Source organism: Eublepharis macularius, chromosome 10 (assembly GCF_028583425.1).
Source record: "Eublepharis macularius isolate TG4126 chromosome 10, MPM_Emac_v1.0, whole genome shotgun sequence".
NCBI classification, from domain to species: Eukaryota; Metazoa; Chordata; class Lepidosauria; order Squamata; family Eublepharidae; genus Eublepharis; species Eublepharis macularius.
Genome location: NC_072799.1, coordinates 18,128,312 through 18,154,471, shown reverse-complemented (window position 1 = coordinate 18,154,471; position 26,160 = coordinate 18,128,312). Strand labels below are relative to the sequence as shown.

At 43.4% G+C, this 26,160-nt stretch overlaps 1 protein-coding gene across 4 annotated transcripts in view; it reads left to right on the top strand.

Annotated features, from left to right (window-relative positions):
* Positions 1 to 26,160, top strand: part of MAPK10 (mitogen-activated protein kinase 10) — a 125,355-nt gene that overhangs the window by 7,609 nt on the left and 91,586 nt on the right. For 2 of the 4 annotated variants that reach the window (XM_054989957.1, XM_054989956.1), the window contains exon 2: positions 11,195 to 11,364. In XM_054989957.1, the coding sequence (XP_054845932.1) occupies positions 11,195 to 11,364 (170 nt within the window). Of the gene's footprint in view, positions 1 to 11,194; positions 11,365 to 26,160 lie in introns of those variants that run through there. The other 2 variants (XM_054989959.1, XM_054989958.1) reach the window with 1 other exon arrangement.

The following is a 26,160-nucleotide window of genomic DNA, read 5'->3' as shown; positions in this document are numbered from 1 at the left end:
CGAAGCAAACAGAAACATTAACATTACAACAAAGAGTGCAGAGGACCAAGTAGACAAGATAGTTGTCACAGGTCTGTTGGGATCTTTAGAAGTGAAATATCAGGGATGCTGGGCCCTAATTTGGGTCAGGGCTACAAGAGGAGTAGAGAAACCTTGCATGGTTTACTAACCAAAACCTCCCCCAACCCCAGCTCCTGTTAGCATCAGAAGGCGGTAAAGAGGAGCGCACATATTCTGTCCGTCCATGTTTTTCCCCCTTGCACCTCTAATAAGTGCATGGAGGAAAATTTCAATAGACAACACTAGGCAGAAGTCAAAGGATTAAACCTCCCTGTGTGCCCTAATCAGAAATTTATCTTTAAAAGATACTGGGAAAATCAGACGATGGGTCTTCCACCATTTTGCCCTGGTTCTCTCACTCAGCTTTCGGAAATAATGTTGTTTTCCTTTAAAAATGGAACTTTGAGGGAAAAAAACTTTTTTTAAAAAAGCTCATGCTTTGATTTAAGTTTGATAGCACCACTGGGCACCATCTGTGGGCCAGATCTGTCTCTCAGACAGCCAGTTGGCCATTCCTCTAATGAGGACGTTCACACTGACTTTGTCCCAGGTTCAGAAACATTGTCATGTGTACCATCTGGTCACCTTATCAATCATTTTCTCCTCAGTTTACTACAAGTCCCGCCCCCGCCCCCCATAGCGCTTGTTCAGCACCAACAGTGGCACAGAGTACTGTACAAAATGTAAAGCATCAATCGTTTATGGCGCTGATCCATAATTTCCAACTCCCCCTCCCCCCCATTTTTTTTTAAAATGTCCTCATCTGTTTAATGGGGTGTTTTTACCTAGCCTTTTGAGGGAATTTTTCCAGGCAAAAGAAAAGGTAATAAGATCAAAGATTCTTTTAAAAAAACAACGTGATGAGAAATTGTGTTCTCTGAAGATGTGTTTTGCCTTCAGAAAACAGATACCGTGGCCTCAGCCAGAGGAAGTGGCGTTGGCCACCACCTTAACTGATTTTAAAATGCCTGAAATTTTTTATGGGGAATATTTGTATTTGTAGGCAGCCTTTCTACCCAATAAGGGCCCATCTAGAATAGGGTTATAATTGGCTGTTAGCTATGATAACGAAATAGGACCTCTGGGTTTTGATCATTGAGTGCAGAGGAGCAGTCAGCTAGTGAGCTCTTATTTCCAACCGAACCTGCTTCCTTTTGGCCTCTCTCTGGCCATTGTGGGGAATGATTTATTATTTATTTTGTTTACCATATTTTTCGTTTTCCTCTCCAATAGTGACCCAGTGAGGTTAACAATACACACGGGGGGGGGGGAACAAGAAAGGAGGGAAGGCTTCTGGTGGGCAAGGTGTTCTACACTCTCTGCTGGCTGCTCTTCTGCCCATCTCTAGGCCAGTACCCTGGGCTAAGAACCGGAGGTCAAGGGCCTTTTGGCTTGTGCCTCCGGGCCTGCCCAGACCTTGCATACTTAAGTGCAGAGAGGAGAGGAGACCCAACAAAATGTTATTCAGCTGCTGCTACTTAGCAAGATCTTCCCCAGTTCCTCCCCAGGAAACTGAATGGTGGATTAGATAGACTATTGATCTGATTTAGAAGGGTTGCCTGCCCCTGGGAGCAGCTTGTCGGTACGGGTGGCATGGTATTAGGGTTGCCAGCCTCCAGGTAGTGGCTGGAGATCTCCCGGAATTACAATCGGTCTCCAGGCCACAGAGATCAGTTCACCTGGAGAAAATGGCTACTTTTGGGGGTGGACGGTATGGAATTATGCCATGCTAAGGTCCTTTCCCTCCCCAAACCCCACTTTCTCCAGTTTTCTCCAGGTTTCACCCCCCAGATCTCCAGGAATTTCCCAACTTGGAGCTGGCAACCCTACATGGTATGCTTGAGGCCCTGTATCTGTTCACCAGGGGAACACTCACCACATCCTGCCTTCCGTGAGGGTGAGCTGGACCGTACCCTCTGCTTTTTCTTTGGGACACAGAGTTTTCTCCTTAGATGAGTTTAACCCATAGTCACTGGGATTAGGTCCCTGCTGAGCATTCTTCAGCTGATGTTGCTATGCGTGTCAGCTGTGTCTCAGTGGTAGAAAGCCATAGCTCAGTGGCGGGGCACGTGCTCTGCATGCAGAGGGTCCCAGATTCAGTCCTGGCGTCTTCAGTTAAAGGCTGTCAGGCACCATGTACTGGGAAATACCCTTTTCTGCCTGGGATTCTGGGCAGTTGGTGCCAATCAGAGTAGATAGTGCTGGGATAGGTGGACCAATTACCGAACTCAGCCCAAGGCCGCTTGCTGTATTTTCCTTCCAACATTGCACAAGGAACGTGCAATTGTGTGCTGTCAGCCTTTGCACCCTGAAACAGCAAGGTGCTAACTATTCACCTTTTGATAAGCCTGCAGAAATCAAAGCCCACAGATATCCCTTTTAACTTTTGTTCTGTGATTTATTGGGGGAAGTGATGTCAAAATTCCCTGGACACGTGTGTCATTTGCTGTAAGTGAAGGGCATTGGAGTTCGCAGCAACCACTTTAGAATGTTTATAGGTCTCCATGCTCCATTATGTCTTCCACACACTTCCTGCACCGGCTTTGACGGATTTTATGTAATCATATAGATGATGATTGAATTCCCCAAGCTACATGATTGGTCGTAAAAATGTTCCTCTCAAGCAAATAAACATCATTCTTTCCTACTGTAGCCCTGCTGAATTCAATTCACCTTAGTTTCTCTGACTTGTGGAGTATTTTAAATGCTCACAAACTTTCCTATTCCCCTCTTGAGAGTCATGCTGGAAGAATGGAAGTTTTGATATTTAAAATTACACCCATGCTTAATTTCAAAGCATGTTTTTAAGTCCCCTGGAAACCATTTCTCGAGGACTGCAAAAAAACAATGATGAAGGAAAGGTATTCGGCAGTGAAAGAAGGGCAGTATGAAAGAGTCTGAGACACATCTAGGGCTGCCCAGTGGACAAGAATGCCTCTAGGCCTAGAGAAGGGATATATGACCTGAAGTAGGGATGCTACCAAATTTTGCAATCCCACCATTTCAGCTCAAAAAGCCCCCTTTCCGTTTCTGCAAATCAAACCCTTGTGTCTTTTAGTGCTGTGTCTCTTTGTGGCATCTTTTTTTCTCATTAAAGTTAAGCAATTTTTTTGCATCAGTTGCATGGAACTAGGGTAGTGATGTTGCAAAAGAAAACAAATCTGCAACTCCAGCAGCAGAAATAGGTAAAACTAAAAGGCTCATCATGACACCAACGTAAGAAATGAGAAAGAAATGCAAAGCAACATGTTTATACATCCCTTCCGAGATGCCTCTGTTTCATTAGGTGACACAGGAACGCATGATGCTGCTTATACCAAGTCAGAGCCTTGGTCTATCAAGGGCAGCATCATCTCCTTAAACTGGCAATTGCTCTGCAGCATTTCAGGTAGAAGTGTGTTTTTAGCATCATCTGCTATCTGGTCCTTTTTAGACTGGAGATGCCTAGGATTGATCCTGAGACATTCTGCATTCAAAGCACAGCCCCACCCAGTGTCTCTCCAGCAGAGACCCTGCAGGACAGCAGAGGATAGGACTCGCAATAACGGGTTTAAGCTACAGGAGAAAAGGTACTGGCTGGACATTAGGAAAAACTTCTTCACATTAAAAATAGTTCAGCAGTGGAATCGGCTGCCTAGGGAAGTGGTGGGTTCTCCCTCATTTGCAGTCTTCAAGGAGCAGCCGGACGAATCCTTGTCAGGGATGCTTTAGGCTGCATTGGGCAGGGGGCGGGGCTAGATCGTCTGTAAGGCCCCTTCCGGTTCTATGATTCTAAATCCATACAAGAGGGTTTTAAAAAATGTCCTTGACAACTGGCTATGCAGACAGTGTTTTTATATGTACCAACCTTCTCAGATACCTCACAGGAGGAAGAACGGGCAGAAACTTTCTAACCCTCCCGTTGATGTTTTTAATTGTGGAAGATCAATGCCCTGTGAAGACAGTCGTTACAATGCATACGTTGTGCTTGTATTCTGCACCTGACACTTATTTCTTGAGGATGACCTTCCTGCTGGTTATTGTGCCTTAATTGTAGATGGCTCGTTCCAAGGATGTGTTTGAAACTCCCAAATGCATTTGCCCGTTCATATAAAAGTATCATTTCAAAGAAGCGGTTAAAAATAATATGGTAAATTAGGAGTCATATAATAAAGAATTCTTTACCTCCTCCCCTCTTTGGCTAATGATAAACAAGTGTGGCATGAAATTGTTCTTAGTAGTTAGTATATTTATTAAAAATTGGGAAGAAATCTTTTATGTGGAAGGTTTAGACAATAATAATAATAACATTTGAATTATTTACTGCCCTTCAGGACAACTCAATGCCCACTCAGAGCGGTTTACAAAGGATGTTACTGTTATCTCCACAACAAACACCCTGGGAAGTGGGTGGGGCTGAGAGAGCTCCAGAGAGCTGTGACTAGCCCAAGGTCACCCAGCTGGCTTCAATTGGAGGAGTGAGGAGTCAAACCCAGATCTCCAGATGAGAGTCCTGCTCTCTTAACCACTACACCAAAGAGGGGGATTTTTACTTTGAATAAGTTGATAGGCTGTGATGATGACTCTTTGTCATTTTCTCACCTGCAGTCTAGGTATGACTTGTGAACTTTTGCTGAATGGCAATATTTACATCTACATTTGTTGGTATCCAGATATAGTCCTGCAGAACTGAGTGTTTCAGAGTCTCCCCCACTTTTAGAAACTCACTGAATCTATGCAAAAAACAAAGCCTACAATTTTTTAAAATTAATAATTGACCTGGTTGATAAATATGACATGCAGTGTATCAGAAATGAACGGAATAAGAAGTTAGATTGCCCAGTTTTGCCAAAGCAATGGGATAAGGCCTTAACTGCTATATCTGTTACCTCTATAGATCTTCAGCTGCAACGTTGTGGTGGAGAGTGCTATCAAATCATAAATGACTTATGGCAAACCCTAGTGTGGTTTCCATGGCTTGCCTCTGTAACCCTGTTTGGAGGTCTGGAGGTTGGAGGTCTGCCATCTAATGACTAACCAAGGCTGACCCTGCTTAGCTTCCAAGATCTGATGAGATTGGGCTTGACTGGGCTAGCTAGGTCAGGGCAAGCTGCAATTTATTCAGCAAAAAATTATGTTTAGGTAGCTAATTGCTGGCACTATAGCTTACAGGACACATCTCTTAAGCATATGTTTTGGACATGTCCAGGTATTAGATCTTTTGGGGATGAAGTTATTATTCATATTGATTTTGGATTAGAATACCTGTTGATTTTTTAGGATGTTTGTGTACTTTTAAAATACTTGCCTGTTAACTGGAACCTAAGTGATGGTCAATGAAAAGGGACCCTCCATGCCCTTATTGTAGCTAAAAGACTTATATTACAACACTGGAAAGACAAATGCCCACTTCCCATAATTCAATAGATGGTAGAGCTTACAACTTTATCTGTATTTGAATGTAAGTCACACAGGCAACAACTGCGGATGGACTTATTTTTAGTTATTTGTAAAACTCTTATGAAATTTTATGTGTAGATTATGTGTAGATGTCTAGTCTACCAGAACAAACACAACCAGAACAAATTGTGTCATGGGACCGGTCCAGAATCCTACAGGTCAGTTGTCCAAGTCAGGGGAGAAAAGTTATTTTACTTGCACTTTCTGACATACCCAAGATCCATACCTGAGACGGGAAGAGCCCTCAGAAACCCAGCTAAGATGCTGCAGCTGGAAGCATTGTTCCTCCCAGTCTTCCCCCCCAGCTCATGAGTAGGACATTGTGGGTACTTCCTCTATGCCAGGAATGCATAGATCTGCTCAACCTCCCCTTGGCACATGCAGCACTCCACTTGCATGGTGTATGGAGTAGTATTTTGGCAAATACTCACAAACAGGTGGGTGGGTAGAAAAATTCTGTAAGGGGCTCCATGGTAGAACATGTGCTTGGCATGCAGACGGTCCTAGGTTCAATCACAGGTATTCAGATGGTAGGCGATGTGCTTACCTGAGGCTCTGAAGAGCTGCTGGCTGTCAGAGTATACAAAACTGACCGATAATCTGCCTCTGTATAAGCTTCATGTATATGTGGAGCACCATACTGTGGGCTTGACTCATGATATGCTTGCCAAAAAAGGTTGGCCACCTCTGCCCTCAACTTCCTAATATTTACTATCTTCCTACTTAGGTGCCAGGCAGATGGAAAATGCACAAGGAGGATGGAATTCGCAGCAATTGCCTCAACTCTCTTGTTTTAATTATTCAGCGGCTGTTGCTGCTGAATAATTATTGCGATTAATCATTTCTATAGCTTGTTCAGGGCAATGTTCTTTGCAAAGTGTACCTCATTTGTTACCGTTGATAAAACGATTAATTTCTTTGGGCTGGGGGATTAACTATCTTCTCCCACACACAACTAATGTTACTGGATGGTGAGAATGACCTTCTTGGAACTGGAGCTCCTTATCTTGGTTGCGGGGGAGGCAGACTTCATGGAACTGAAAGAAATGCCTATAAATGGGTAGAATTAGCAAACTCAGTTGATGGAGGAACACCAAGTTCATCTCTGTCAAGGCGCTTCTACCCCTGCCTGCTCATAGGACTGCTCAATACAGCAACTGTTGTTCCATTCCTGGAAAAGCAAGATGGCTCTTGGTCCTACATGACGGCACATGCCTCGACCTGCTTACTGGAATTGTTTGAAATGTTTCTTGGACCTCTGCTAGCATATTTCTGTAGTGCATCGATCCTCTGCATGCTCTACTACAGACTGACTAGGTTTGCCTGTGTAGAGGCAGGGATCGCTGGTTCTAACGTACAGCAGTGGGTTGGTTGGGCTGCATCAGGAACGGTGGTTTATGGGCGCATCCAGCCCACCAAGAACTTTCCCTTGGCAAAGAGAGCTGATGTGGCATTGTGGTCAGTGTGTCGACCTAGGACTGGGAAAAGCCAGGCTTAAATTCCTACTTTGTCGTGGAGCTTGTTGGGTGACCTTGGGTCAGTCACTCTCTGTGGCCCCAGCTTATCTCACAGGGTTGTTGTGAGGAGAAATGTGGAATAGAAAACCATGCATGCCTCTCTGAACTTCTTGGAAGAAGAGCAGGATAAAAATGGGCTAGAATAAACAGGGAGAAAGTTTCTAGTTTTCTGAATAAAGGGATGGGTCCACCTAGCTTTTCACTCAGTCTCAGCCAATTCCCCTTCTTATTACAGTCCCTGTTCCACATGAGTTTATTTATTTTATTTTATTTAAAACATTTGTATGCTACCTTTTTACCCAAGTAGGTTGGTCTCATGATCTACAGCACAGCCTTTTGGGTGGTTTAGGGGATCCCCTCCTCCCTTTCTCAGTAGCCAAAAATCTGGATGGACACAACCCAATAACTAGATGGATGAAAATTTAATATTCACCACCAGTGCAGGACTGCTTGCACAGAGGAAAGGACCTTGCTGTCCTTGATGCAGCCCTTGAACCATACTTTGCCTGCCCTGCGCTAGGATGCTGATTTCTTTTTGTTCTTTCTTTGATGTTTCCAACCTTAAAATATTATTCGGGAGACCTGACTTGAGCCCAGCAGTAATATACACTGCACTTTATTGATAGAAGATGCATCGTTTAATTTGGTCTGTCGAAGTGGGGTGTCATTTCCCTTTCATCTAGAATTCACGGCAGTCCTTAGGGACAAACTCTGTCTGCAAGGAAATGACTTTTCATGTTTTATGAACATCTCATAAGAATTATGAATGCGTGGCACCCTTTTATCTGGCACCTACAGCCACAGCCTCATGACGTCCTTTCAATTCTGCCAACTGGCAGTTGGGCGCTAAGAATACCGATGTTGTCAGTGGCGATGATGATGGGTGTTTAGAGGGCTTTCCATCAAAATAACACAAGAAAAGCCACAGAGTGCTTTGTGGCACCATTCACTGTGTTCTGTAAATTTGCCCTTCTCTGCCTCCCAAGTCCTTTCTGGGGTTTTCTGGTTGTTTTGTTTCCCCAATAGTTCCAGGATGTAAGTTCATTTTCCTGTTGAGTGGCTTAGAGAAGAGGTAATTAAAGAAGCTAATGTTAGTAATTAGCCAGGAATATATTAACAAGCTGTATCCAGTCTGGTCATGGGTGGCGCTCCTTCACCCTTCTTAAAGTACTGAAGAACCCCCCTTCCTTCTGCACCTCCCTCCCCACTTGCCAGACAGTGATCTCTACATGCTGGTTTCTGTGTTTGTCACTTAGTAAGAAATTTAGACCAGAGTCTTGGGGAAAGTGTTTTTTAGCAAGGAGACAAGTAGAGAAATGAAGTAGTGAATGTACTATCAGAAGGATGATTCATTCAGCAATTTTCCGAGTACATGAAGAAAGCATAATAATCTGAGAGTACCTAAAGGGTATTTATTTGTATTTGTTGTCTATCAAAAACAGACTAAGAGGTTAATTAGATCTCTTTCAATGGCCAAAAGCCAGGATTCCTGCTCTCAAAGATGTGCTCAAAATGAGAATGGCTCAGAATTTTAAGAGTAAAACAAAAATTCTGTTTATTTCTGAACCCTTCAGTTACACACTTTTAATGTACATTGTTGCGTTTCAGACCTGGCGCTTACTCTTATTGGGCCTCTTCCCAGGTTATATGCGTTTGTATATCTGTTTTTTTAGCTGAATTGTTTAAATATTTTGTATGTATATACCTTATTTTAAACACTGTTTTAAATGTTTTGATGTTTCCCTTCTTGCGGGACCCTATTTAGGTGGAAAAGTGGTGTAGAAATATTTTAAATAAAATGAATTAATAAAATAAGCCACGCTGCAAGCAGCGTGTAGAATTGTCTGCATCCCGGTGGTGCCTGGAGCTCTCCTGGAATTACAACTGATTTCTAGATTACAGAGATCAGTTCCCCTAGAGAAAATGGCTGCTTTGGAGGGTGGACTGTGTGGCACCACATCCCTGCTGAGCTCCCTCCCACCCTCAAACCCTTCCGTCTTCAAATCCCCTGGAATTTCCCAGACTGGAGTTGGTAACTCTACCCAGTGGTTAACATGTTGGACTCCAAGCAGAGGGACACATTCAGCCAGGAAGTTCATACGGTGACCTTGGGCGAGCCACTCTTTCTTAGCCTAACCTGGTCTACAGGTTTATTGTGAGGCTAAAAAATAATTGTGTGCGCTGCCCTCCTCTTAAGTTGTATTTGTTAGAAAGGGAAAGTGTAACAATAGAGTTCTGCTCACTCCCGTGTGAGGAGTTCAGAAGCTTTATGGCAGTGGCAAACCCCCTTTGCCTCACTTCCTGTTTGCCAGGGAGACATAAAGCAAAGGAAGTACATTTATGTTTCTCTTGGGGATGTGAGATTCTGTTGGCTAATTAACTGGGGTGAGGCCTAAGGCCTAGTGTGTACTGTGGAGAAATGCCCTCCCCCCAGGACTATACTCTGTGTTCTCTCAGGAGCCCACATGCAAACAAGACGGTGGCATAAAGGAGTGAGTGAGCAAAAGAGGCATCAAGCTTCAAGCACAGAGAGCACTCTAGAGATGATGATGATGATGATGATGTTGTCATATAGGGACTGAGACTAGATGCAGTAAGTTAGTTGATACCATGGATGTATGTGCTTGTATTAAATGAGCAATCCATTGTCTACGAGTTGGACGTTGCCACGGAGTGGGTGGGAGAAACACCAACTGCTGCAACTGAAGTGGGTATGTTAATGCTGTGGGTATACCGCTGAGCCATGGGTAGAGTGCCAGGTTTGGATATGGTAGCCTATAATTTCCCTGGATGTTTTTTTGTAGATATTAGTTAGAATTCCATGCATTTCATCCAGGTGAAGAACAGTGCTCCAACCACTCAAAATATTTAATACTAAGCCTCTTAAGACAAACCATCAGCTTTATTCTTATGTCATAGTCTGCCTTCTTAATGACACAAGTTCCTTTTTCAACTAAGAGGCCATTTAAGGGGGCTGTGCAGTTTAAAGTATACTCATACTTGCAAAGTTGGGAGGCATAGATCATGCACTGATAACATTTCATTGCATCTCCCTTTCATTGTTCTCCCTTTCTCTTCAACAAATCCCAGTGGCACTTTGAGTCAAAATGCTTCCTCAAAATCCATCCCACGGCCCTGCCCTGCCCCCAATCATTTATTGACTCATCCCTCAAACAAAAAACACCAGCAGAAACATGCCTGTTTCAAAAAGGAAATAAATTAAAGGCACTGGGCAGAAAGGTGCTTATATTGCATGATGTGTTGTGATTGCAAAATGTGACATTAGAAGTTTGCAAAATTTTCAGAGGGCTTTATACTGTACAGTCCTGATTCTGGATACTTCATAGAAAGAGATGGTTTCAGATCTCTCCTTCGTGCTGGTTCAGCCTTGTAATCCTCATTTCGATTTCTCTTCTAACTTGAGAAAATTGATCCTGTAGTTTGTTTGGGGGTCATTTTCCATTCCCTTGCACCGAATATTTTATGTTAAAAAGTAAACATATTAACCTACATTGCACATACAAATACCGTTATACTTGCACATCAAGTTTGTACAACATGCATAGGTAATTCATATGGCTTTCTGCAAACAAGTTTACAGTACCAACTTCACAAAGCTGAGAATCAAAATATAAATGAAAGCAAAAACCAGGGCTTTTTCCCAGGGGGAACAGAGTTCCGGAACCTCTTGAAAATGGTCACATGGCTGGTGGCCCCGCCCCCTGATCTCCAGACAGAGGGGAGTTGAGATTGCCCTCCACACCGCTGAGCGGTGTGGAGGGCAATCTCAACTCCCCTCTGTCTGGAGATCAGGGGGTGGGGCCACCAGCCATGTGACCATTTTCTCCGAGGGCAACCCACTGAGTTCCACCACCTCTTTCCCCAGAAAAAAAGCCCTGGCAAAAACAAATGCAATCAGAGAACATTTACTCATCTTTATCTGTGGAAGACTTGGAGTGGTTTGAAGGACTAAAATTGGGTTTAGTGCCATCTAGAAAAAAAATCATGTGGAAGTCATTAAGAAAACCAGCTGTCAACATTAAGTTCTGACAATGAGCATGAAATGACATTCCAGGTCATATATGAGTGCCTCAGTGTCTGCTTTGTTTTGTTATGCTGATAGTTTACTGGCATTCTTCTTTCTTTCTTTCCTTGTACCTTGCTTGTGTCTGCAACAGGGATTCGGGAAACAAGTGGATGTGTCGTATATTGCCAAATATTACAATATGAGTAAAAGCAAAGTTGACAACCAGTTCTACAGCGTGGAAGTGGGTGACTCAACCTTCACAGTTCTCAAGCGCTACCAGAACTTGAAGCCGATCGGCTCTGGGGCTCAGGGAATAGTTTGGTAAGTATTACAAGCCGTTCTTTGTATGTGTTTAGTTGGAGATTATCTCCCCTATATTTTTAATGGGACATGCGATTTGCTAGACAAGAATGTTGCCCAAGGCTGTAGAAAAGAAATAATCCATATTCTATGTGAATACAGTTGAGTCTGCCTACCTTTGTGTGTCTGACCATCTCCTCCTCCTGAAGTGCTTTGCTGCTGTAAGGAAGAGTAGCACCAGGGCTTTTTTTCTGGGAAAAGAGGTGGCGGAACTCAGTGGTGGAACTCAGGACCAAACAATTATGTCACTTTGGGTCAGCTGGAACAAGGGGGGAGTTTTTTAAAGTTTAAATCTCCCTTGGTGAAAGAGGTGCCGGAACTCCGTTCCACCGCGTTCCTGCTGAAAAAAAGCCCTGAGTAGCACTATCTTAAAGGTGAAGAGGAGGGAAGATAATAGACTGTGTTTGGGGTACGCTCTTCATACAAAGCCATTCAAATGACCACTCCTCTTAGGAGAAACATACAGTAGTTGAACTCATTCCCCCTGTTTAACAGAGACATCAGTAACTTTGTGACATCAGCACTAATAATGCCATTCCTCAAACTCAGCTCAGACCTATTTGCATGTCAAGCAACTAGTCTTTCTAAAGGAAGGGTCAAAGAAGTCTGAATATGATGGCACTGGTGATTTTGGGGGTGCAGGGTTGGATTCTTTAGAATAGTAATTTTGTGATGTCACAAAAACACAGGGGGGCTGTGAAAATAGCAGGTGAGGAGGGTGCACGTGAAGCCACAGAGGTGAGGGATGGAGAGAGGAAAAAAGCAGGGGCCAACAGAAAGACAGGTGGAGCAAAGAGATGTGGCCAGCCAGGGCAATGTTTTGATATATATTCCTGGCATTTGTTGAACACCCCACTAGTCCCTCATAAATATTCTTACTACAACAAATGACAGAGCAGGATTTGCCCTCTGTATGGGAAACCTTAGCTAGCAGTGTATGGTATTTACACACAGCAGTGGCAATTCAAGCAAGCCCAATAATTCCTTCTCTTCGTGTTCTAAAAACAACCCAGATCTGCCAGGTAATAAGTCTCAACCGGTATCACTTTGAAGCTGTCAAAAACACAAGGTCTCCCAGTTGATGTGGCCGTTAATTCTTCTTCACTTTAAAAAAAGAAAAGAAAACTCTTGACTTCTCGGTGCAATGTACGAATACCATAAGTGATGGGTTATAAAATACAGAGCGCCAGTAAATCTTGCAGAGTAAATAATCAGTTCTTTGGGGGAGGGGGGTGTTATATAAGTGTTTCTTTGATTTATTGTTTCTAAAACTTCATAGGTTGTCTTTTATTCTGCTCCTGGCTTCTGTCTTGAAATCTTCCATCTAGTTGGTTTACAGATAAAATCCTGCATGTTTTTGATAGGGCTTGGTGATTTTAGTCTTGTTTTCCCCCCCTTCCTACTACATCACTATTAATGTTTTTTCTCATCTGCTCTGTATGATAAAACAAAGGCTGTTTCCTCATGTCCTTATAGGGAAGCCCACTTGTTACCTGAATTGGTCTCCTTGCAATAAGAGAATTGTGGGGGGAATTAGCAGCAAGGAAGACGGCTATGCGAGAGGCAATAACAACGGGATCTTTTCCACCAATTTTTATGGGGTCCCTTCCTAGATAGCAGAGACTGGTGCTTTAAATTCAAAGAGCATACTTTTATTGAGGAGGAAAAACGCACAAACACACAGAAGTAATTAATAAAATGATTACACACACACAGCATCCTAGGAAGCTAGTCAGACGTTGGAATAGAGTGAGGAAGGGGAAAGTATATCTACCCTTCCTGAAGAGTCGTCCAGTCCGCAGGAGAAGAGAGTAGCCTCAAACGTCCAGCATCCTTGGCTAAGAAAGTAAGAGGCTTAGGACAACCTTCAGGGAGCAGCACTTCAGATCCAATAAGTGTGCACGATTTGAATGGGGCCAGGGCACTACTCTTATAGGGTAAAATTTGCCCTGAGGTGGGAGAGCCCACCTAGCCATTAGAACAAAGGTCTCAATGGTCAGTTCCTGGGAATAACAAAGGTTTGATTACCTTGATTGCTAGCTGCTGGAGCATATGAAAGAGAATGCAAAGTCTCTCCTGGAACTGCACAAAAGGGGCAGTTTGTTACTGGAGTCCACCGGAGCTAAGTTGATGAATTTATTCGGGGAATGTGCCTTCCCAGGAATGAATTATACATACTTATGAATGCCAATTGATTTGCTCCTCTATCATGGGCAGGAGATCTCATCATGGAGGGAGGGAAAGGAATGTGTTAAGTGGAATGACTCTGCAAGACCTTTGTTGCTCTGGATTCCTTTTGGAGCTGGGGAGACTATAAAACTAATCACTGCTGGTCACTCTGCATTTACATGCAGCATTCCATTCATGCCTGGGTCTCCCGGTCAGGACTCAGCAACTGCTAGCTTGAATTCCCCTATTTGCAAACCAAACTGCATTTTAATCCAAGGGCCTTGTGATTTTATATCACAGGTAGCTATATTAAATAGCTATTAAAGATGGTGGAGGTTGGGCTGACTGCTTACACACTCACGAAATGCTAGTGGCTTTCCCCCAGAAATTCAGACATCTCCATTTTCAAAACGGTTGCAGGCTGTTTGGTTCCCGTTCTTCGGTCCAACCAAAAAAAGCGGGAGGGTTCCACCCAAAACAAAACCAAATGGAGCCTTGGAACCCAAGGATCACACTACAAGGTGTACAAATTAATATCTCTATACTCAGTGCATTCAAATTTGATATATATACAGTGAATTCAATAAATACATAATAAGAACTATGCAGTTTTCAGTCCATTTGTTCATACAGACACATTATACACACAAACACAGTCCTTCCATTAAACAGTCCAGTAACTTTATGAGGAATATATCTCAGACCCCAATAATCTCAAAATTAATTCCAAAAGCTCAATGGCTGATGTGGCAAAAGGTCAGAAGGCAGATATTTCGCTGCCTCCTCCTGACAACACATTTGTCCAAGGCACAATGGCTCAAATGGCTGGAAATCACCACAAGACTGACCAGGAGATTGGCTGGGAGGTTGGCAATGAGCCTGCCAGCTTCTTACTTTGCTCGTTTTGGCAATTCTTCTTCACAGCCAGTATTGCATTCAGCCAAAATATCCAATAATCTAATCCATGTTTCCAATAATCTCAGGACTGTATCTCCTGCTAATTGCATATGATAGTGCTAGAGGAAGCAGCGAAATATCTGCCTTCTGACCTTTTGCCACATCAGCCATTGAGCTTTTGGAATTAATTTTGAGATTATTGGGGTCTGAGATATATTCCTCATAAAGTTACTGGACTGTTTAATGGAAGGACTGTGTTTGTGTGTATAATGTGTCTGTATGAACAAATGGACTGAAAACTGCATAGTTCTTATTATGTATTTATTGAATTTACTGTATATATATCAAATTTGAATGCACTGAGTATAGAGATATTAATTTGTACACCTTGTAGTGTGATCCTTGGGTTCCAAGGCTCCATTTGGTCCCGTTTTTCAGCGCCTTTTCTGGGACCACGGGACCTCTCTTCTCATGTTCAAATAAATGTTGTTCATCTTTCTATTTTCTGTGCAGTCCAACATGGGAACTGTGCATGCTCAGGTCACCCATGGATGTTTTAAAGGTTCTGATAGTGTAAGTTGCTTCTCTTCTCCTCAGTGCAGTTTCCCACCCAAACTGCATATTAAAGGGAGGGGGAATACCTGAAGAAGGACACCTCTTCTCTCTCTCCTGCAAAACAGAAGTATAATTCCAAGGCCTTTTTTCTTCTTTGAGGTTTATTGCTATGCTGAGCAAAGCCTTATTTAAAGTATTCCAAATGTGGAACCAAGATGGCCCAATTGGGAAGTCACAAGAAATGCCTTTTCTGCCTGGAGGAAATGCATGACACTGTTGGGTGCAGCATTTGCAAAAAAATCACTCCAAAGTCCAATAACAAGAGGGCATCCTGCCTCAAGGCTGCCCTTTGGGAAAGCACCCTAAAAAAAAAAAAAGAATGGTCTCCAACAAAAACAGGAGGAAAAAACCTGAAAAAACTATTTGGGCCTTCTCTGTTCCGCTGGCACTCATAGCCTCTGATGTGTTGGTTCCAGCTCCCATATAAGTTCCACCAGTGCCAATGTCAGCCCCCCAATCCCATTCGTCTTTACAAAGCCAGTCGAAGTCACCTCTATAGAAGGCCAAGGCCAAGCACTTCTAAAAGGACTCTTTTTCTGCTTCCTCCTCTAAATCCAAACATTCTTATAAATGAAGGTGGGATCTTTGACTCCATGTTCCAGGGGATGCTTTGGATCCGATGCCAGTGCCTCAAAACCCTTCAAGTTAATCTGCAGCATCAGAACAAAATTTGAGTCCATTACACCTTAAAGACCAACAAAATTTTCCAGGGATTAAGGGTTTGTGAGTCTGACGAAGTGAGCGTTGACTCATGGAAGCTCATGCCCTGGAAAATATTGTTGGTCTTTCAAATGATACTGGACTCAGATTTTGTCCCTCTGTTTCCTAGATGCCTGTCAGTAGATAATGTTTCTGGAGGAGTCAAGAACTAACCACCACCCTCTTTAGCCTGAAAAGACAACCAGTAAAACCGGAACCCAGATTTAGCAAAATCCCCAATTCATTTCTTCTTTTGAGTCATCAGGAGCGTTTACTGCTCACAGTGACAAAATTCTGCAGATGTGCTGCTGCCCGAATGCCACATGTTGTCCCTAAACTCAGAAAACTGGTGAGGAAAGGCTCCACGTTCCGTTTGATAGACCTGCTTTGTGCAACTTACCAAGAATAATTCAGAGGTCACGAACGGTGCTGCCTCTTTACTGTTTGGAGATGATGGAGTTGTGTGCTGTACTTTGATTGGGATACATCCTTAGTGGTAACTGCCAGGAAGAAGACAGCAGGAAACGGGTGGACACACCAGTACCGCCGTCGCAGTTACTTTTCATTGGATTTTTCCGTTGCTATTTCACACTCAGAGTGGATTTTGCTCACATCTCCGTTTACTGAATTGGACTGTTTATTGTACCGGGCACGGCCGCTTTATATTGCATTAACTTGTGGACCTTTGCACTGTGCACTTTACAGCATTTGTATATTTCATTGGTTAGTGACCTTGTGCCTGGTAATGCTTTGGCAGCGTATATTGCTATATATCTTTGCACTTAATAGTATTGTTTTTTAATTTCATTGATTCTTTTGAATTATTTACGGATTATAGTTAGTTGATCACGGGGCTCCTTTGAGCCTTTTCTCTTTTATGCAAACTACAGTGTGGCATTCCATGTGAACCGCTATCCTGTGGTATGAACTCTCCCAGCAAGCCTGTTTTGCATTTCCACTTTGGAAGGGAGGGTAAACCATTATGTGGTTCAGTTGCAGTGGTGAACAATGCTTTTTCACAAACGTGGAAGGTTATTAACTGACTCCTGGGATTGTGTTGAGGTGTGGCGGGAAGGGAACACAAGGCTCATTCATGCAGCGTCAAATCAGGATTTGTTGTGTTAACATTTGAACCGTGCCATTCTGGATCAGGATCTTTCGTCTGCAAAACAGCACTCGCCCACTCCCGTCAACTTATCTGCTCAAGGATCCTTAGAACCCCTTGTTAAAACTTAGTTGCTGACCAAGGTCCTGGAATCGGCAAGCTTCAGATTTGCTTATTCCGAACAAGCTGTGTGAAAAAGCCGTGTCTTCCAAAACAGGGCGGTCTTCCTTGATTTCTCACACTTTAGCAACAACCATGGAGTTTCTGTGCCAAGAGATTGTGAACAGCTGCTTTCCTCTCTACTCCTTTATTCCACCCCCCCCCCCCAATTGGAAGAGGATCAGACGCAGTGCTGTTTGAATGATAGCAGGCATCATGTGCTAATTGTGGGACAGCTGACTCTGTTGGGAAAAGGTACTTTTGCAAGCTCATCTTGTTTCTAGCTGAGAGAAGCATTGTGGCTAAGTGTTAATAGAGCAGGAGTCCTGGGATCTTTAAGAATTCCATGGAAATGCAGATGTTTATACAATATTATGTTTTAATTGCTGCTGCTGCAACTGCGATTAGAGTTCCGTAGCTGCAGCAACTGTGACTTTCACTGGTCCATTCATCTCTCAGTGAAGAGAGAGCTTCAATTGAGCACTGGCAAACCCCCAGAATTGTAAAGGTCAAACAGTGCAATCCTAAGCAGAGTTTCTCCGGTATAATCCCATTGATAATATTGGGGGAAACAGGAGAAATAATGTGCTCCTATGACCCAGCTGGTTCTTCTCTGGTTCCTAGATAGTCCTAGGTCTGCATCCAGGCAGCAGCCAGACTGACAACTACTGTTTCTGACTGTAAGGTTGCAGTTGCATGTCCAGTTTAAGCTACATGTGATTAAACATTCTTTCTTGATGAAATACTTACTGAAAAAAAATATGTAGCACACTTTTTCTTTAAGGCATCAAAGTGTCTCGCAACAGTTTAAAAACAGTCATGTCATACCAGATACTAGAAATGATAAATCTGCAAATCTCAGCTTGATCCATTAATGCAGCTGCTGGACATAATTATATTAGTTAAAAACTTTCTTCAGATGAAAGCTTTTACAAAGATTTTGTCTGACAGCTGGCATAGGATGAGAATCTAAAAACAGCTATTATGAGATTGCTTCAGTCATCACATGTAGCGCACAGTTGAGTGAAGGCATTTTTTGCTGAGCTGTCTTGAATTCTAAGCATGGTCAGCTGGGTTAACTTCTTAAGTGCTATCTATCTGAAGATTCATACTTGATCAAATAAGGCGTTGGATTTACCACGAAAGGGACCAACCCTTCCTTGAGATCGGTAGCCGTGACCCACCATAGGTTTAGTTGTCTGTTATTGAAGGACTTGGAATGTTCACCTCCATTCTCCACCTGTCTCAAACTGGAGAGTTCTGTGCATTCAGGACTTTCAGGGGGAAGCCGTGGCTCTTCATCAGTCCAGGGAGGCATCTGATTATTAAGGGGCAAAGTGGAATCATAGGTCAGAGACACAAGTGAAGTTCAGTTCTAGAGAGGCAGTCCAGGGAATTTAAGAGAGCGAATAACAGAACGTCTGGGAGGAATGAGAAATGCTAAGGAAAGCTTGCAGAAAGAAAAGAAGGAACTGACAGGGAGGATATGGAGCAGAGTGTGGAGTATGACCTACAACCAGTTGGTGCTTTGTTGTATCGACCAAGTATATATAGGGATAAGAAAGGGCAGTGACCAGGCCAATCGCAGTGCAAAGGGTGGAGCAGAACAAAGAGCTAATCTGTGGTTTTCTAGTGGTACCATTGACCAAGGTCCAGTCCAGCTCCTGAAAGATTGTGGTTAAAGTCTGGCTATGGCTGCTGACATATGACATCAATCCCAATCCTACATGGGTACAAAAAAGATAGAAAAACAAAAGCAGAAAGTAGGAGGGGAATCTTTTAACATTTACATTGTTCTGTGGTCATCTTTATGGCTTGCTTGTTTTTTATGTCTTGTTTACTGTTGATAGTTTTTATACTATTGATGTTGTGATTTTATTGTATCGTTTTACTTTGTGAACTGCCTTGAGCAAGTCGCCAGTGAGTTGGGCATATAAATGTTCTGAATGAATGAATGAATGAATGAGCCTATGGCAGATAGATATCCAGTACAGAATAAAAGTCCCTTCTTGTAAAAGAAGAACTTGAATTACAAACTCTGAAGCAGGAATTATTGTTGGACCTTTTTCAGTCTTTGAGTTGTAGAGCAATAAAAGGAAAGGGTTGACATGTAATTATTTGACAAATCCTTCCTTCCGTTTGATAAAGCCCCTTTTCCCGCTATTGCTGATGCTATCAAAGAGTGGAGGAAGTGGGCACATATTTCACATTCATGTTCTTAGGCTTCATGCACGTCTTGCCAGGATGCAGAAATATTTCAGATCATGATGTGGCGCCATGAAATATAGCATTTGGGGAACACACATTTCTGTGGGTGTAATTTTTCCATCCTTGCAGCTATTTCTGACATCATTCGGCTTGTGTGCAGGGGCAAAACTGCAGAACTGGATCGCTTTTATTTGCATCACTCTTGTGGCCACCATTTTTCATGTTTCCCAAAATCACATCTAAATCACAACAGAAAGAAAACTAGTTTCACATGTTGAGTTGGAACTCCCAGTGTGAATTTCTGAGGTTTGTGAGTTTTACTTTTATATGAGCCATTGTGGCTCAGTGGTGGATCGTCTGTTTGGCATGCAGATGGTCCCAGGTTCAGTTCCTGGCATCTCCAGTTAAAAAGAGCATGCAATAGGAGATGTGAAAGACCCAACCAGAGACTCCGGAGAGCCGATGCCCGTCTCAGTAGACAATATTGACCTTGATGGATTAAGGGCCTGATCTAATATAAGGCAACTTCATGTATCCATTATATATGTATTCACTGAAGCTGTTGATTGATGAATCATCTAAGATTTCATCTATTTTTTTTCAAAATTATCTAATAAAGTGACAAATCTTTTTGTAGGTTAAAGAAGTGTTTTCTTAATCTCTAGGCATCTTTGTCATGGTGACCCTTGCTTGTGGTACATTGTATCTAGCTTGGTGGGGAGGTTAGAGTGCTGGATTCGGATCTGAGAGCCAAGCTACAAGTGACGCCTGACACAGGTTGGACACTTGTCAATTTCCCTCAAGTTTTGATGGGAAATGTAGGCGTCCTGGTCTTGCAGCTGTAATGGAGAGCCAGGCTGCAAGACCAGGATGCCTACATTTCCCATCAAAACTTGAGGGAAGCTGACAAGTGTCCAACCTGTGTAAGGCGTCACTTGTAGCTTGGCTATGAAATAACCAGGTTAGAACCGATATTCTGGCATAAAGGTTGGAGAACTAGCATGGTGCATGATTCCTGTGTAGTGTAGTGGTTAGAGTGTTGAGACAGTATCTGGAAAACTTGGGTTTGAATCCCTGCATCTTCATGGAAGCTCACAAAGTGACCTTGGGTAAGTCACTGACTCACAGCCTAACCTACCTAACAGGGTTGTTGTGAGGATAAAAATGGAGGAGAGGAGAAAGATATTGTAAGCCACTTTGGATTCCTGTTGGGGAGAAAAGCAGGGTATAAATATCTAAATAAATAGTAGGATCGCAAGTCACAAGTAGGGCACTAGGTAAGCGCATCTGGAAGGAGAAGTTGCAGGGAGGACTTCCTTAGTGTAGAGACTGCAGAGCGGGGTAATATTCTGAACTGGCTTGAAAGACTATTTCTGGACTATAGACAGGATATATATCTATCTCTGTATATGCTGTCGGCAGGATCTCTCTCTCTCTCTCTCTCTCTCATGGTGCAGGCACTGAAATAAAGCAAGCGAAGGCAATATTCAGCACATAAGCTGCCTGCTGTCCTCTCAGGCTATCCCCTCAAGAGCACCTTTCTACACTTTCCTACGTCAAGATTGTCCATCCAATAAGTTATTTCACAGCAATAGTGGGGTTATTGTACAGGCTGGAGAACGGTTTTTCAGGATGCTTTTTCAGAGAGGGGTGGGGGAATGTACGTTATCTGAACCCAGGCTTGTCAGCAATGAATTACAGCGACAGGTTTCTGTAGTCTACCACACTGATAATCATATGAGGCCTATATAACTTAGGTACAACATCATCCATGCAGGGCATTCCAGTCAGAGGCTTGGTAAACCTACTGCTTTGTTTTGTCTGTCTGAGACTGCAAAACAGGGGAGTCCTCGTGCAGCGTAGTGTTGTATAATGCAGCATAGTGCTATAGCTTATGGGTTAAGTGGTTGTAGTGTGAATCAGTGTGAATCAGCACTCTGCTGGTATGAATCCCATGAGCTCAGCAGGTGGCCTTGGGTACGCCACTCCTCTCACCCTTAGCCCCCCAGCTGTATTGTGGGGATAATAACAACACTGACCTTGTTCACCACTCTGAGTGGGGCACTACTCGGTCTAGAATAGTGATAAATAAGCACGGGTGGTATTATTATTAGCAGGCCACCGTACCTGTGCTGCAGGGGGCGTATTGGACCATTAAGTTTGCGCCATTGGACCATAGCATGTGTGATAGATATTTACTTCCTCTCTGACAACCAGTGTAATGTAGCAGTTAGTGCACTGGATCCGAGAGATCCAGGTTTAAGCCCCCCTTCAACCATGAAAGCTTACTGGCTGACCTTGGGAGAGTCTCATTCTCTCAGTCAAACCTACCTCATAGGGTTGTCATGAGGATAAGAGGGAGAAGGGAAGACCAAGGGCACGGTGCTTTGAATGCCTTGGAAGAGGAGATGGCTAGAAAGGTACCAGAAGGATTGCTTAATGAATCATCTTTCATGTTCACGTACATCAAACAACTGTGCGTTTGTAGGCTCTGCGCACACAGTCAGGGACTGTGCTGTTTGCAGGGTTTCCAGTTTCATGGAAGCTGTGTGTATATCTGGACAGGGTTCAGAAGATGGTTGGGACCCTGCCACTGTTCCCCACGCTACTCTCGATTTGCTTTTCAAGGATCTTGTGGATGTTACCGACTCTCCTGCTTTCAGGGGCACAATGTGCATGACCGAGTGTGTAAAATTTACAAGGATCCTGCCTCCGCACAGCCAGCCAAGACATTCCTTATTTCGGCACAAGTGATATTTCCATTTGTCTGCCTGTTACCAGACAACAATGAATCGATAATGTGAAGATGCTGTGGGGGCCTGCGGCGTTCTTCCAGCGATCCGTTTTCTCTTCGCTGTGACCCTGCTGTTTGTAACAACTAGGTATGCACTGAAAGCTCTTTGATGCTCAGGAATTTCCTCCAGCTGTCCCACAAAGCCAGGCCAGTTGTGTGCCACAATAACACCGGAGGGAAAAGGTGTCTTTCTAGCAACAAAATTCGGGCCCGGTAGTACCTTGGAGAGCTTTCTGGGGTGTGAGTTTTTGGCTATCCACCTGGAACTTTCTTGCAACAATTATCTAAATTGTTTAGGGCATGAAGACTCTGTTTGGGTATTGCATTAATAATAATAATAACAACATTCAATTTATATACCGCCCTTCAGGACAACCTAATGCCCACTCAGAGCGGTTTACAAAGTATGCCATTATTATCCCCGCAACAAAACACCCTGTGAGGTGGGTGGGGCTGAGAGAGCTCCAGAGAGCTGTGACTAGCCCAAGGTCACCCAGCTGGCTTCAAGCGGAGGAGTGGGGAATCAAACCCGGCTCTCCAGATTAGAATCCCGCGCTCTTAACCACTACACCAAACTGGCTCTAAATTAAAAATCTCATGTGTTTTGGAGTGGAGGATGTGACATAATCTGATATTTTTCTGTAGTGATATATTTAAATTGGGGGAGGAAAGACCAAAAAGGACGAGTTGTCTCTAAGCAGCTTTTTCACTCTGTCTAGCCCAATTCACTGCTGTCTCACATGGCTTTTGTCCATGCAGATTCCATGAGCCCCAGCATAGGCTTTTGGGGGAGGCAAAAGGAACCCCTTCCCTCCTTTTTTGCCGGAAGAAAAACTATTTGGATCCAGCCCATTATTTGTGAATCAAATAAATTATCTCTGTACTTAGGCTTGGATCCCTACATTATCACTATACTTAGAGATAAATGTAGTGACAACTGTTAGTGATAAGTGTAGTGACAATTATCACTACACTTAGGCTTGACGTAAGTGGGAGGTCAAGTTCCCTTAATTCCGTTTTCTTACTGCAGACTCCCAGTTCATCTCTCGTGCTCTGTCTGAGTGTCTTGGATCCCAAGATCTCATTTTGTTGATGGAAATGCTTGTCATTAGCAGAGTGTTCCTGTGGGATCCCACTCGTCTGCATGTTCATTTTTAATCTGTTGCAATTGGTTTTTTTAGTCTGTGTTTTTAATCCTTGTTTTAATTTGTCCTGTTTTTTATTTTTTTGTTTAATCTTGCATGTTTGTTTCTTTCTTGGTAATTAACTTAAGTTTTTGTATTTTTTCAGCTTGTTGCCATATTATTATCTTCCTTGAGTTTAAGAAAAGAAAGTGGGATATGAATGCTTTAATTAAATAATGTACATTATGGATTGGATCCAGTAATGTAGAAGCAGAAAAATAAACAGGCTTGGTACAGCTCTGCTTGTGCAACACCTACCACCCTCCCTGTATGTTATAGTGCCCAGAAATTAGTTGCACCATATCTTGTGTAAGCAGAAAGCAGGGTTACAATAAGTTTTATTTAACATAAGCAGCTGCTGTGGTCTTTTTTCTTGTGTTTCCACTTCAGCAAGAGCTCTAGTGCAAGTGGAAATTTTATGCTGGATCTAGCTCTTTGAGTATCATATAAAATGCATATAAAAACCGTACAATATGCACATACAAATACAAACAAATCTACCGAACCAACAACAAAAACAGAGAACAGAAGGTGCTTGCAAAAATATAAAATAAGTGCATTAGACTCATGATGCTTTCTTGGTCCATCTAGGCCAGTATTGTCTACTCAGATGGGCAGCAACTTTGCAGGCAGAGGTCTTCCACATCACCTGATCTCTTTTAACTGGAGAAGCAAGGGACTGAACCTGGGACCGTCTGCATGCTAAGCTCTGCCAATGAGCTGTGCCCCCTCCCTAAGTCCCACCCCAAGCTTGTTAACAGTCCCTTTAGCATCTTTTGCATGTTTGCGCGTGTGTGCGTGTATTTGTTTTTATACTATTTCTAATGTTGTTTTAAATTTAAATTGTTTAAAAGGTTGTTTTGAAATTTTTAATGCTCACTGCCTTAGGAACCCTGTTTGGATAGAAAAGGCAGCATGCAGACATTCTCAATAAATAAAATAAAAATAAATAAGAAGATAATCGTCTCCAAAAATCTCATACCCTGCATCCTCTGTAAATTACAAAAATTAGCGCTAAAGAGGCAATTGGATTTTCTTAACATTATTTTCTATAATAATGCAGCTACGCTTGAAAAACATTGAAATTGGGAAAGTTCGGTCATCTTGCAAACAGGATAATTTTTGATAGACTTGTTCTGTTGTTTACTTCCATTCCAAAAATCTAACATAAATTGATAGTTTGACATTGCTATGCTATCCAAATTCTAGAATGCTCTTCACACACGCTTCATGATGTTGGTTCTCCAATCGTATGTCTTGAATATGTGTGACTTTGTATATGTGTTTACTCAATGATGTCTTTAACTTAGTGAAGTCACTTGAGGATTATGAATCACCAGCTTTCTCTACTGGCACTATTGGTTTCCTCAGAGGTTTACAGAAAGCAAAATGAGAGACCTCTGCAATAAGGAGCTTACGTTATAAAGCAGACAACTGCTGAGGGAAATCTTTGCAGTCATTTGACAAAAAGGAAAATGGAGGATAAAAAAGAATAATAATGACGGAGGATCCATGTATGTGGTTGGCTGTAGAGCTGGAGAGTTCAGAAGGCATTAGAGAATAATGATGGGAAGGAAAATGTACAGTTGTAAAAGAAGTCCGAGACAAAGGTGAATTTTAACTTTGGGAAATGAATATGGAAATGGTTGGGGTGAAAGGGACAAGCCAGATTTCTTCATTAATGTGCAAAGAGCTTCCCAGCTATTATCATGCATTCTCTTTAGTAACTCTGTGGAGCCAGTTCATTGTAATTCCCATTGTTCTGATGGACAGCAAAAGTTTTGGCTGAATTGACATATGTACTGTAAAGTTCAGAGAGGTTGAAATGGGATTGTAAGTAGAGATGGGCACGATCCGCATTACGATCCAAAAAACCCCCACGATAATGGCGATTGCGCGATTGTGACTCAGCGAATCGTGATCGACCACGGCCAATGATCCAGCGATCGGGAGGGGGCTGGATCGGGGCTGGATCATGCTCGGATCGGGAAGCCAGACACTCAGGCGCCAGAAATCTATTCCCGGGGCAACAGAGCCAGGGGAATGCCTGAGCTGTGTTTCCCCTCCTTCTGTCGCCCTGGAACCCCGAATGGAAGCCCAGCTTTCCTTGATCAGCAAGGCTTGCTTCCAACCATGGAGCAGCAAAGCAGTCACCAGTTGGGAGAAGACAGCCAGGGGAGGGAGGGGGAAGGGGGTGTTCTGTAGCCCTGGGCACTCCAATCTCATCCCTGCAAACCCTGATAGGCAGCTCTGATGGCCAAACACAGACGGACAAACACAGATGCCGCCGGCATCACCCACCGTTCTTTTCTCGCCAGCGCGCTCCTTTTTGGCCTGGCGGGTGGGCACATGGGGGGTGCTGCCGGCGAGCGGCCAGACTCCCTGCCCCCTGAGGGGAGGTGGCTCATTGCTGTCTCCCCATGCCCGCCAGGCCCGGTGGCCGCTGCCAACACCCACCTTCCCACATAGCTGGGAATAGCAGCACGCCCCGCTTTGGCCATGATCCATGGTTCGGGAACGGGAGATGATCGGTGTGGATCGTTTAGTCGGGATCGTCACCGGCGCCAATCCACGATCAGCTGGATCGGCAATTTTTTTTGGATCGTGCCCATCTCTAATTGTAAGTCAACCTTCCTGCCTATCCATCAGGAAGTTCAGAAAACTGAAATGAGTATGTTTTAAGCTGCTTTCTAGTTTTTGCAGGTGCGCAATAACAATCGGAAAAGGGTTGAAAAGTGCCCTATGGGGCACGTTCGAATTTGATCTGAGAAGTGGTAACTTGTCTAAGGCCGCTCAGGGATTCCTAAGCTGGTTAAGTCCTGTGTACTATGCCATCTTCTGGGCCTGGAGCAAGGGTCACTGGGGGTGGCGGGTGGGGAGGTAGTTGTGAATTTCCTGCATTGTGCAGGGGGTTGGACTAGATGACC